This window comes from Sinohyriopsis cumingii, chromosome 2, assembly GCF_028554795.1.
Source record: "Sinohyriopsis cumingii isolate HCF-2022 chromosome 2, ASM2855479v2, whole genome shotgun sequence".
NCBI classification, from domain to species: domain Eukaryota; kingdom Metazoa; phylum Mollusca; class Bivalvia; order Unionida; family Unionidae; genus Sinohyriopsis; species Sinohyriopsis cumingii.
Genome location: NC_142962.1, coordinates 157,793,847 through 157,807,502, shown reverse-complemented (window position 1 = coordinate 157,807,502; position 13,656 = coordinate 157,793,847). Strand labels below are relative to the sequence as shown.

At 39.0% G+C, this 13,656-nt stretch overlaps 1 protein-coding gene across 1 annotated transcript in view; it reads right to left on the bottom strand.

The window, feature by feature from the left end:
- LOC149806179 (uncharacterized) overlaps positions 1 to 12,942 on the bottom strand; it is a 62,895-nt gene extending 49,953 nt beyond the window's left edge. The window contains exons 1-2 of the mRNA XM_089951093.1: positions 12,466 to 12,942; positions 11,263 to 11,414 (exon numbers count right to left, since the gene is read on the bottom strand). Of these exons, the coding sequence (XP_089807219.1) occupies positions 11,263 to 11,414; positions 12,466 to 12,540 (227 nt within the window). The 5' untranslated portion in view covers positions 12,541 to 12,942. The remainder of the gene's footprint in view (positions 1 to 11,262; positions 11,415 to 12,465) is intronic.
- Positions 12,943 to 13,656: the final 714 nt, after the last annotated feature.

Sequence of the window (13,656 nt, the reverse complement as noted above, 5' to 3'; positions counted from 1 at the left end):
TGCAACCCGATGAGTTCTATGTGCTGTTGGTAAATCCCAGTTGATGATACCCGTTTCCCTTGTGCGATAAATCATTGATGTAAATTCACGCCGCTTAAAGACACATTGAAAATGGTTGACTGACTTTGCCATTGCGAGCCTGTTCTTGAGGCCAAGGGGAAAACCGAAGACATTTTCCGTTTTTTTTTTTTATTCATTTACTATGCGTACTCCGACCGATTTTTCAGAGCTATTCCGAGTTTCGACAGCATCCAATAACAATGCTGAAACGGATGCGAGGAAAGAAAATGTTCTATCAGTCGTTTTGCATTTATGTCAGCTCTGAACTGAATAATTTTAATGCCACCAAGGTGTTCTTTCGTTTGACCTCATTACGATGTATCAGTAGTTTTTGGGTCACCCTCACGGGGATAATTCTAAGTAATGTTGTCCTTGAAAACCGCATTATGACCCTGCAATCGTTTCTTATTGCGTTCGTTATTTTTGCAAACTGCTTTGAGCTAATATCAACCTTAACTTCTTGATAGGACTTTATTATTTGTTAGCATGTTCAATTACTGTTACCGGCTTCTTTTGGTGCGTCACGGAACATCGTGTGACAAGGAGTTATATTTGTTCTTGAGGGAAATGTCCTTCACGAATATATATGATATTGGGAGGTGAACAGAATGTCATCTCGCGAGGCAGCAAAGCTGGGAATCAGGTCAAGGACCAAAAACCCAGGGAACCTGAAAAACCTGGTAGGGATAACAAGGGAAGGCATAAGGACAAGCAATGTTTCACTTGCAAGGAGTGGAGACATATCTACCCCAATTTTCCTAAGCGGATGTGACCGGTCCAGAGAGTTGTTGTGGCCACTGAAGGCAGACGGTCGGTAGATGCAAAACTCGATGTTTCTCAGCAGGCTAAGCGGGAAGCAGTGTATGAGCCAGTGGTGCGTGCAGATTTCGGTCGCGATGCAATACGATCGATCGGCACGTGTATTTTCCACGAGGCAAGGGTACCGAATGCATAAGGCACTGTCAACAGACAAGAAGTGGCCATTTTACGAGACACAGGGTGCACTAGTGTAGTCGTGAAACGGAGCCTCGTCCGCGATGACCAATCACTTGGGTTTAAATCGCCTTGTATGCTACTGGACCAAATAATCGACCACGTTCCTGTCGCAAGGATAGATATCGAAACACCTTTCTTGACCGGAACCGTAGAAACTTTGTGCATAGCCAACCCGATCTATGAACTTACGATTGGCAATGTACAGGGATCTAGACTCCCAGCCATGTCCCACTTCCGATTCCCGATCATCCAAGCAGTGCAAACCAGAGCTCAGGTAAAGGAGGATAAACAACCGCTACGTAAATTGAACGTACCGGAAGCCATTACCGATATATCCCGCGAAGAATTTTTGAATGAACAAGAAAGTGACACGTCTTTACGTGCAACCGCGGAGAAAGCATTATCGGGTATCGTGAGGAAGTGTAAGAATGGAGGTTCCTCTATATTTATACTTCGGAAAGGTTTAATGTACAGGGAATACTCTACACTCGATATGAAGTTCTTGCAACTAGTGGTTCCCCAGAAATTCGGGACGCATGTACTCAAGGTCGCGCACGAGTAGAGTACGGCGAGTCATTTAGGTATGAAGAAAACAACAGATAGGATATTAAGAGAATTCTATTGACCTGGTGTCAATAGCGATGTAGCGCGGTTTTGTCGCTCGTTTGCCAGAAGACTGTCACTAAAGATAGGGTAAATAGAGTACCGTTAGGCCAGATTCCTATGACAGATACTCCGTTTAAAAGAATTACCGTTGAAATTGTAGGACCTATATTTCCAAATACAGATCCGAAAAACCAATACATCTTAAGGCTGGTATATTACACCACTAGGTACCCTGAAGCCATAGCTATGCCATCGATCGAAACCGAACGTGCAGCCGAAGCGCTCCTAGACATGTTCAGCAGGGTCGGAGTGGCCGAAGAGGTTGTTACTGATTGTGGAGCGCAATTCACTTCAGATCTCAATGCATAAATTAGTAGGTTGTTGTCCCGTAAACAGTTGCGCACAACAACCTACCACCCTATGTGCAATGGGTTGGTAGAGAAATTCAACGTACGTTGAAGCAAAAATGTTGCGAAGGATGTGTGCGGAAAGACCTAAGGATTGGGTTAGGTACCTGAACGTAATTCTGTTCGCGTATCGTGAGGTTCTTCACGAAAACTTATGCTTCTCCCCGTTTGAACTATTACTGTACGGTAGGACAGTTCGTGGTCCTATGCGTATTCTACGCAAACTGTGGTCAGACGAGGCCGAGAACGAAGAAGTTAAGCCACTTACCAATGCGTGATAGATTTGCGCGAAAGGTTAGGGAGTACATGTCTAATGACGCAAGACAAACTCTAGTCGTAAGTACGCGAAGTACTACAACCGAGGAACGCGGAGTAAGAAGTTTTGATGTAGGCGACCAAGTGTTGGTGCTTCTCCCTACGAATAAAAACAAGAAGCTAGTCCAGTGGAAAGCGCTGTACGAAGTCAAACAGGTGAAAGGCGAAATGGAATATATCATTGACGTGGAAGGTAAGTCCAGGATATTTTACGCCAATACGCTGAAACTTTACGTAGAAATATATAGTAAAATAATCGAGAAAGGGGACTTGAACGTAGTATATGTAGCGGTGATAGAGGATAGATCGTGTGACGAATCGGAATTCGTCTCCAGTACAGAAACGTCCCTTGAATAGCCCATTGACGTAGGGAAAGAAGATATAGACCAGATCAATGTATGCCCAGATTTATCCGAGGGTCAGCGTACGCAGATCTTGGAGGTTTTATCCAATACCCGGACGTGTTCACGGAGAAAACAGGCCGTACTGGACTGGTTGAAAGAGAGATCAAGTTGAATACCTCGGAGCCGACCAGGATTAAAGGATATCCAATACCCTTTAATGCACGGGAGAAAATCAAAGAAGAAGTGGAGAAAATGTTAGCCCAGGAAGTGATCGAACCTTCCAGTTCCCCGTGCTCGTTCCCCGTTGTGATAGTGAGAAAGAAAGACGGGACAAACCGTTTTTGCATTGACTTTCGGCAACTGAACAAAATCACAGTGTTCGACGCAGAACCCATGCCAGACATAGAAGGTTTATTTTCAAATTTGGCAGGTCACAAATACATTTCCAAAATTAGACCGTACCAAGTAATATTGGCAAATACCAATCGCTGATAATGTTCGCAAGTTAACGGCATCCTCGACTCACAAAGGTCTTTATCAGTTTAAAGTCATGCCTTTCGGTTTAATCAACGCTGGTGCGTCGTTCATTGGTCTCATGCGCAAACCGTTGAACGGTATGGAAAATGTCGACAGTTTCGTAGATGCTATCTTAGTTTATACACACAAATGGGATGAAAATGTTAAGGTATTAAGGGATATGTTCGATAGACTTCACACTGCCAATCTTACAGCTAGGCACACCAATTGTATTATTGGGTATTTTAACCTAAAATGTTTGGGATATCTTGTAAGTGGACTAGGCCAGTTGAAACCTCACCCAGACAAAAGAGGAGCAATCAGAGATGTACCTAGGCCAGAAACTAAGAAACAAATAAGATATTTCCTAGGTTCGATTGGGTTTTGCAGGAAATTTGTCCCCAGGTTTGCGGATATTGCCAGCCCATTAACAGATTTGACTAGGAAAGGGCAACCAAATAAATTTCGATGTAGTGTGTGCCAGGAAAAAGCGTTTAACGCTTTAAAACAGAAACTGGTAAGTGCACCAATCTTAAAGTTGTCAGAATTGAACAAAACTTTTGTGCTGAGGACTGATGCGTCCGATACGGATTTTGGGGCTGTTTTCTACAGGAACATGAGGGGATGAAATTGCCCATTGCTTATGCAAGTAGAAAATTTGCTGGGGGGGGGGGGGGCAAAACTACTCCGTGATTGAGAAGGAGTGCCTAGCCTTAGTATGGGGGATAGGAAAGTTTCATACGTACCTTTTTTGGGATGGGGTTTACTTTACAAACGGACCATCAACCGCTCTTATACTTGAACAAGGCAAAAGTCGCCAACGCAAGATTGATGCGTTGGGAGTTGTCTTTGCAACCGTATAGTTTCCGAATCTATGCGATTCGAGGTTCAGAAAATGTGGGTGCTGATTTTTTAAGTAGGGTGTAAATAGGAGATCATTTGCATTCAGTATTCAAAATTGAATGTTTTAACAATTGTTTATGTTCACATTCCGTGATTTTTCTAAAAGTGTTACCACTTTTTTAAGGAGGGAGGTATTGTCACGGAATTGTATAAATCCTTTTCTATTAACTACATGTACTCGGCTTTCGTATTTTGTGTACAACGATACCCGAGGGTGATTTATGTATATTGTACAAAGATTTCGAAATAGTGAGTTCGGTTCATCCTATGCCGCACGTGAGGAGTGCTTTCTATTGGAAGAACCGAATACTTCCAGCGCGACAGACATGTATTGCGGCACAGCCTGTGTATAAATGCCTCACCGTAAGACAAAATCATTACATTACGGAACGTCTTGTCAGTGAGCGGTCTACTTTAAGGACTTGCACATCTTCAGCTGTAGAGGTATGTAAGTTATTAATTTCTTGTGTATTAGTTATAACTATTGTACTAACACGTTTATTTTAGTATATTTTCTAAATAGTTTTATGCAAATAGTTTCTATTCTTGTTCGTGATTTAGCAAGAGATTTCTATTAGTAATATAAAGTTGCATTTTCAAGAAACGTTTAGTACCGTAGGATTCTTGTCGGGCACGGTTAGGTTCACTTTTGAACTTGTGTATGGTTTTGCAATTATTGTGCCGATAATGTAATCTGTATAGCTTACCGTATATAACGTCATTACGTTTTATAGTATATGCCCGTGTTATGCATAGTACACGGTGTTAGATGTGTTTTCAGATGACCAGACTGACCAGAGTGATCGGACTGACCAGAGTGATATTTGCCACATTAGTTACTGCTCGCCGCTGAATATTTGATGGTGATGGAATGTAACTCGACCCACGGAAAAGATTTTACGGGGAAATATATACAGTCCAACTCTTGCACATCTGTCCATAGTTAATCCTAATCCTGCATTGGCGAAGAATTCCAACATTTCGCGAATCTTTTCAAAGCCTTGGTCAATTTCATCATTATTGGTCTCATTATCTGTACGGCTCAAGATTATAAGTGGACTGCTATGCATGTACGGCTTTCGATTTTAAATGCATCATCATTATCACGGGTAAGCGGCATAATCAAGTTCACATGGAGAACAATTTCCATGTTAACCGACGAGGTGCCCGTGCAATGTAACTTTGATACGATTTCTAGACGCTTCTTTGAAAGACGTTTTACTGTGTTTACCTGGCTCGCAATCTCTCAAATCACAACGGTGTTTACGTAACTCAGACTCGGTGACGTGTAATATTCGTGTTTTTGCGACAGCCTCAGCAGCTATATTACGTGCGATATATCGACGACAATCTTGTTCATCACAACTACATGTACCATTTCAGCCCACTTAGCCCTTGATGGAATCTTGATATAATAGTGCCATGCCAATTCACGAAGATGCTTTACAGGCAACCTTGACACTTTTGGAAAGAATCCTAACATTACAAGTATGTTAGAATGTCTCATACTGCTTGGCATTCGTATCCCACGCTCTCGCGCCAGTTGCCTTAATAATTGGGATGTTTATAACAAAGATAAGGAAATCATTGTCTAGTTGATAACATTTTTGCGTTATTATTTTTCTTAACATGGTTAAAAACTTTAATTGCTTCAGTCTTGGCTATTATTCCTTGACTTCTGTATCGATTTCAGTGGTGTTGGCTTCGTCATCTGTTTCTACAGTTATAGGTTCGGTGAGCCATGGCACACAAAGCTGATTAGGTGACATTACTCTCATACCGCATTTAAGACACGATCAAGCACAGAGACCAACACGTAACGCTTGTCAATGTGATTTACAGATCTTTTATGGCATATTCTGCCGGATGATTGATATTTTCCTAGGCTTACACCTAATGAATTAGTAACAAACAAATTAATAACTAGCCGCATGCACAAATATGTCTTAGGTCGATGTCAACACAAATAAGCTCAAATTATCCAAAACTGATTACTGCACCAAGCCGCACCCGTTCGCAACATCAAATACATTAATTATACATGTCTTGGATTGTTAATATGTCTCAACTATGGTTTTCGCTTATCTGGACCTAAAAAGGGGTTAATAAAGTCTCTTCCATTAATTAGTGATGCTATCGGTATATTAATACTGAATGTATCTTTCTAATTTCTAGATTCACTATCACTAGTGATTTATTCACCGTATTCGTCAGTAGACGTCAGCGACTTGATTTTTCTTGTACAGTATGAAATTATGACCTTTCACGCATTTTGTTGTATTTCTCGCTAAGTCTGCAGCTTTGCTGTTCCAAAATAATAATACATGAGCCAGTTAATTTATCAAGAAGTTCGGAATACGTATTTGACAATTAATACATCTTTTGACCATCTTTGACAAATATGCATGATGCATTTAAACGATATAGCGATTTAATCTTATCTTGTAATTGTAAGTGTCAGCCAACCAACGTAACCTTCAACGTTTCCTCAATTATTAAAGAAAAATATTATTTTCCGAACGTATGATTCGAACCTGCAATATCCTGATCAGAAATATAAAACGGTATCTGACCGGCCCACTTTGCAAAACATTGCGCACGTACCCCTTCTATATGTTGCTGTTGTAGGGTTTAACGCCATTTTGCAGCACACGATAGGCTATGCATGGCGGCCAGTATTAATAGTGGAGGAAGAACCCGGGAAAACCTAGGAAAGAACCACCGACCCACGAGAAGCTCCTGGCAAGCTTTCTCACATACCCACATTAGCCGAATCCGAGACTCGAACCCACGCAGACAGAGGTGAGAAGGCAGTGATCCGTAACTAGAGCGCTTTAGACCACTCGGCCACACGCACCCCTTCTATATTAAGTTAGAGCGCTTTAGACCACTCGGCCACACGCACCCCTTCTATATTAAGTCAGTGTGAAAACGACACCATTTTGAATAACTATTCCATGGTTTATTATATATATCATACATAGTTTTGGAATAATCATTTTAGATCTGTAAAAAACTAATTGCACTTCCACCAATCAATAATTTGAGTAGTTTTCACATTGACAATCATCAATTGGCTGAATCGCACTGGACAACAAATTTTTACAAAAGTCATGTTACTGAAATAAAATTAGTCAATTCTTATCAATTTTTATGTGCTGAACACGAATATGACAGTCAAATTGCAAAATTGGCTCTAGTTTTTTTGTAATCTGCAAGAAATTAATGTTTACATAACGAAATGCATTCCAATAGTAAAAGGTCAACTGTAATAGCCTACCTATAAAAAATCAAGTCATTGACTACATCTTAGATTTCTTCGCCTGTCTCTTGTACAGCTGTTCGGGAGCATCTCTGAGGAGTGTCCAGCAGTAGTCAGCCAGCATTGTAGTGGACCATTTTCCCTGGTATCTTTGTTCCATTGTTGCGATATCTTGATGAAAACGTTCGCCGTGTTCATCACTAACAATACCACAGTTGCTAGGAAAGAAATCCAAATGGGAATGAAGGAAGTGAATCTTTAGAGACATATTGCAGCCAAGTTTCTTATACTTCATCAACATGTCTTCTACTAGTTCCTTATAGTTTTCTGCCCTAACATTTCCGAGGAAGTTTGTAGAAACTAGGCGAAAAGCATTCCATGCTTGTTTCGCGTCACCTTCCAGCAAGTTGTTGAACCGGTCATCTTTGAAAAGCTCTCGAATCTGAGGACCCACAAAAACTCCCTCTTTAATCTTTGCTTCGCTGAGTCGAGGGAATTTTTCATGCAGGTATCGGAATGCTGGCAAAGTCCGGTCAATGGCTTTCACGAAGTTCTTCATCAAACCTAGTTTGATGTGAAGGGGTGGTAGCAAGATTTTCTGAGCCTCAACCAGAGCTGGGTGTTGGATATTCTTCTCTCCAATGGCTACATTCTGCCTGTGAGTCCATTCCTTCCTCATGTAGTGCATTTCCCTTGCTCGGCTATCCCACTCGCATAAGAAACACATGTATTTTGTATATCCTTGCTGAAGTCCCATTAAAAGGGCAACTACCTTCAAATCACCACAGAGGTGCCAGCTGTACTTGTTATACTCAATGGAATTCAGTAGCTGCCTTAAGTTATCGTATGTCTCTTTCATGTGGACAGCATACGCTACTGGAATAGATGGAAGAATGTTTCCATTGTGCAAAAGCACAGCCTTGAGACTCAGTTTCGAAGAGTCCACAAATAGTCTCCATTCTTGTGGGTCATGAGTGATTTTTAAAGCATTCATGAGGCCCTCAATATCGGAACAGAATATCAGATTACTTTCCTTTCTGAAGAAAGGCTCCAATTGCTGGTGGCGCTTTCGATATGCAGTAATTGTGACATCTTCTTCTAGAAGATTCCATTGTTGGAGTCTTGATCCTAGCAATTCTGCCTTGTTCTTTGATAAGTCCAAATCACGAATCAGGTCATTTAGTTCTTCCTGTGTTATTCTGTGTGGGGTTGATGATGCACCACAGTGAAAATCTGGATCACTGCATGCTGATGGACCAGGAGAAGAACAGGTCGACTCACCTTTGTCTTCGTCAGATGAATCAAGAGAATATTCTGCTGGAGGTTCTGGAATAGGAAGTCCCTCACCATGTGGAACTGGTCTCAATGCAGACGGAATGTTTGGGTAGACTATTCTCGACTTCTTTCGCTTCGTTATTCCGCCGGAAAGAGGAGGAACCAAGCAGAAGTAACAGTCATTTAGGTGGTTGCTTGGCTCTCTCCACACCATTGGGACTGCAAACGGCATTGATGACCTTTTGCAATTCAACCACTGTGAAAGCTGTGTTGTACATGTAGCACAGCATATATGCGGAGCCCAAGGCTTGTCTTGGTCACCAACCTTGCATCCGAAGTAAAGATGATATGCCTTCTTCACTTGAGAATTGATACTTTTCTTCTGGTTGGCAAATGTCACTTCCCCACAAATATAGCAAAAATTGTCCGCGGTATTAACACACTTTCGAGGCATTACTGTTCTTTATTGTACGTAAATGGATAAAATAATAAGTTTTATGTAACAGTAGCTTGAACTGTCTCGCACAACGTCTAAAATATTTTAAATGCTGAACCTATCTGATTGGGCTTTATATAGTACACTGCTTACGTCAGCTTCAGCAGCCGCCTGGCATTAGTATAATAGGCCTACACATGTATAGTACACTGCTGACGTCAACTTACTTCAGCAGCCGCATGGCATTAGTATTGCATTGCATCAGAAAATGATGCAATCAACTGTGGATGATGTGAGCATGATGGTATTATGCAATGTTACATCATTATTCCGGATGTTGCTGCAGTCCTACTGGAGAAATTTACACAGTGAAACATAGAAAATGAGGTATATGAATATCTTCAAAACGAGAGCCAATACAAATTTTTCACGGTTATATTCGTGTTCGGCACACCAAAATACTACAGATTAGGGCCTTTTCAAGTCAGTAATGATTTCACTGTTGACCAGTGTCATTGATAAAGAAAAAAAAATGTGCAATTCCAATTTGAAATAACACAAGAATAATGCTTTTTTTGTTAAGACAAGAAGTCGCTATTTTCCCAATGAGAATTAAACAACTTGCGGGAAATAGGATTTAATGCATCCTTATGCAAGAGTCAGCTCTGCTATATAAATAAATAACACAGTGCCTATACTAAGTATGTTGTTGAGTTGGATTAACGTGGTTTTCGTACTGTTGTACAGGTACCACGGTAATAAGTATATATGTAAATATCAATCGGCCTTGCCAGAAGACTGCTGATAGCGTCTATAGTACAAGTCACACGGGTCATGAAGGCATTCAACACCGACTATTTCAGTAATGGGTACGATTTTTTAGAATTTGATTCTATATACCTTTAAGTGGCAAGTATTCACTTCATTTTGATTCCATTACATCCATATTTATTTGGAAGGTCATTATTTAGACGCCCCGAGAGGTGCATACGGCAAAATCCATATTAAAAGTACGTAGACATTTTTGGACGAAACGAACCTAAATGTGTTATCCAGTACAATCCATATTGAATGTTGCGCGCTGTGATGTCACAATGAGAGCTACGGATATTGATAAACAAATTCTTACTACCCTCGACTGTGACGATTCCTCTTATTTTGACCCAAGTCTAGTTCATTGCCACCATTGTAAAAGTCCATAGGAATAGATAATTTTTGTCTGGAAGTATTTTGGTAACAGTTAACGTGCAGAACATTGAATAATCAGGACTCAATAGACTTTGGTTAAAGAAAATTAGCGTCAAATTTTAAAAGAACAATTTATATTTAATTCAATACGAGTAAATGCGCATATACGACCCATGTGACTTGTACTATAGCGACTAGCAAAGGCTTATGGGGCTATACACTTGTATATAGGTTGTGTGTCATAAAATTCATATATATATATATATATATATATATATATATATATATATATATATATATATATATATATACATACATACATACATACATACATACACACACAACTGGTATTTGGTATTTCAAGGTATGATATAACTGTGATTAATTGCAGATAATTATAAATACTCCTTTGATACATCCTGGTATCTTCTTAACACATGGCTAGGTGTCTAGAGCATATGACAAACCCCGCTACTGTAACTCTATCTCATCATAGAGATAAGTGTGTGTGTGCATCGAGGTCGTATATGTGTTGGTGCGTGAATGCAAGGTGATGGATGCCGTAACCAGCGGTCTCAGGTTAGAATCTCTGTAGAGTACGAATTACAAATTCTCTAACCTATGTGATAAATTCTTTTCTCCATATTCACTTCATATTATCACGCACCCTACTGTAGGATCCAGGATAGCACTTTCTGTTCTCTACGGTATATGTTCGTAACTCCTCTGTGTCTGTCTGTCTCTCTTTATATATATATATATATATATATATATATATATATATATATATATATATATATATATATATATAAAGAGAGAGAGAGAGAGAGAGAGAGAGAGAGAGAGAGAGAGAGAGAGAGACATTGTGTGTGTGTATGGACTCGTATGTATTATATATATGGTCACATGGCTTCTTGCATACAGTTTATGAGTACGACATTCCTGCAACGCTACCTTTTTGTAGAGATGCAAATTTTAAAACTAGGATCACACTCGGTGACTTTTCCAAACAAGGCCCATCCATCACAGCGGTATCCATTAATGGCTTGATATATGATGTTGTCCAGCGTAGCGTATCCTGAAGTCTCCACCAATCTTGCTGAAAACTGCATTAAAAAAGAGACACTTTTATTTCTCTTAAGCGATTTGTATGTATGCCGTGGGCTTTCCTGAAAATTTTGCACTAGACTTTTACCTATGATGTTTTCTACATCGTGTCATCGAGTCAATGTTTATGCAATCGTTACATTCTTCAAAATTTACTCCATCCAGAGTTTTGATATGTGAATTCCACTTTTAAGCAAACCGTCTTTTCTTGATCTTATACATTTTCAATTGTCTTGTCATTGATTATCATTTTTGTAATAGATGTTTGAAATTGTGATGTATTGTCGTACTGACTTGAATTTTACTCCGTTATTTTAAGTATTTATTTAAAAACATGTTGATAAAAAAATGTGTTGGCAAGGTCTTGATGCCAAATGTTTTCTCTTAAATTTTGTGAAAATCTCGTGAGCTATTCTTGAGAATACGTCGTGGTTTTTTCGAAAACTGGCAAGACAACATTTTTTGTTAGCCAATCAGCATCATATGATTTGCATAAATTCGGTATGTCTGTATGAAAGTCTGACGAGGACAGACATAAGTCAAGTGAAATAACATATAATTCGACACATGCTAAATATATAAATGTAAAATTTCCTGGATATATGTTTATTTTTAGATTTTAATTTAAGATTAGATTTATTGGTATACTTTACCTTCTGTTAAACATATTTCCTCCGCCGGTAATATTAGTGAAATATCAAGAAAAGTCTCGACGTTATTTTGAAAAATTACCCTTTGAACACATTCGGCCATTGATGATCATCTAGAATTTGATTGTAACTGATGTTTATGGATTTTGATAAACTGCTTTTTGGGCTGGCTTCAGTGTGCTCCAGGATATGCAATCATTCAAAGCTAACGCCACCAATGCTGTCTTGTTAAGTACTGTGTAAACCATGAATCCTGCAGGCTCTTTTATGTGCGTGAACGGTGGTCTTATATTTGTAATTGTAAAGTGGTGAAAACACGGTCATTTAAATTGACCTATGTACATGTTTAACCCTGCTCAAATCTATTACTGTAGAAGCTGTTGCAACGTATTGTACTTACAATCAGTAGTAGCCATATCGAAGAGTACGTACGCGTGATAGTCATCTTGGAAAGGCCTTGGCATATCCTAGCCATGATGTTATTAACTGTATCTAAATATTATTTGAAATTAAGTTGTTAAACAACTGTACGTTCAAAGGTACACACTGTTGACCATATGTGATACAGCCTCTCAGTTTCAATGGGTTCGTCGTTATACTGGTACAGTTTGTTTGCACAGGGTAACTGATAACACTTGTTCCACTATTCTCACATTAAGACACCATCGGTATAGTTACATGTAATGATTAACAAATGAAGGAAATTATAGCCCTGATGTAATTGGTCAGTAGCCTATGCTGTTGTCACTGAAATATAATGGGATGTCGCTTTTAGGATAAGCTCATCCGTTAACAAATTCATTAATCCATTATCCATCAGTTCTTGAACTGATGACAAGATATCGCTTCTGACTCGTATTCCGGGACGATTAATCCAAACCAGTAGAAACTCGACTGGTTTGCACTTGTTCTATGTCAGCATGATGATTGTTTGTAATTCAAATTAAATCTTGTCGATACTTATTTAATTATACGGTTTTAAGTCAGTTTTACAAGCGATCATATTTTTTTATTCTGTGGTTTCTCTATAAGGATTATTTTCTAGCAATTACCTACCGATTCAAACTTTATAAATAAAATAAATACAATATTCCTGTTTAGAGTTTGTACATTAGAAATGACAGCAACTAAAGACCAATCTAACGGTATCAGGTAAACAACATACATTCTAAGTGTAAGTTAGCTCACAATTTACTGTCGTGACATTATGATATTAATGATAACAGTTAAGTGTTACGATCGTACTTTATCTTGGGTTCAAATCAATTTAAACACAAATCACATATACATGAATGTGTATGTAATCGGGGTTGATTTCATAAGGCAGAGCAAGCTGTCCATGGAGTAAAGGGATAGGATTGTTATGAAAGTTTTAATGGAAAGAGCTGTAGCATGTTTACTTTTCATCTATTAGTGCTGAAAAGTTACCTTACATTTTAAAACTTTTAATCAGCACTATATACAAATATGCACCAACGGAAAGTGATATCCCTTGATCCCACAGGAGAATGCTTGATAACTTAATAGAATTTATAACAGAAATTTTAAATACGAAAAAATAATATTATTTTATAGATATGAACATTTTAAT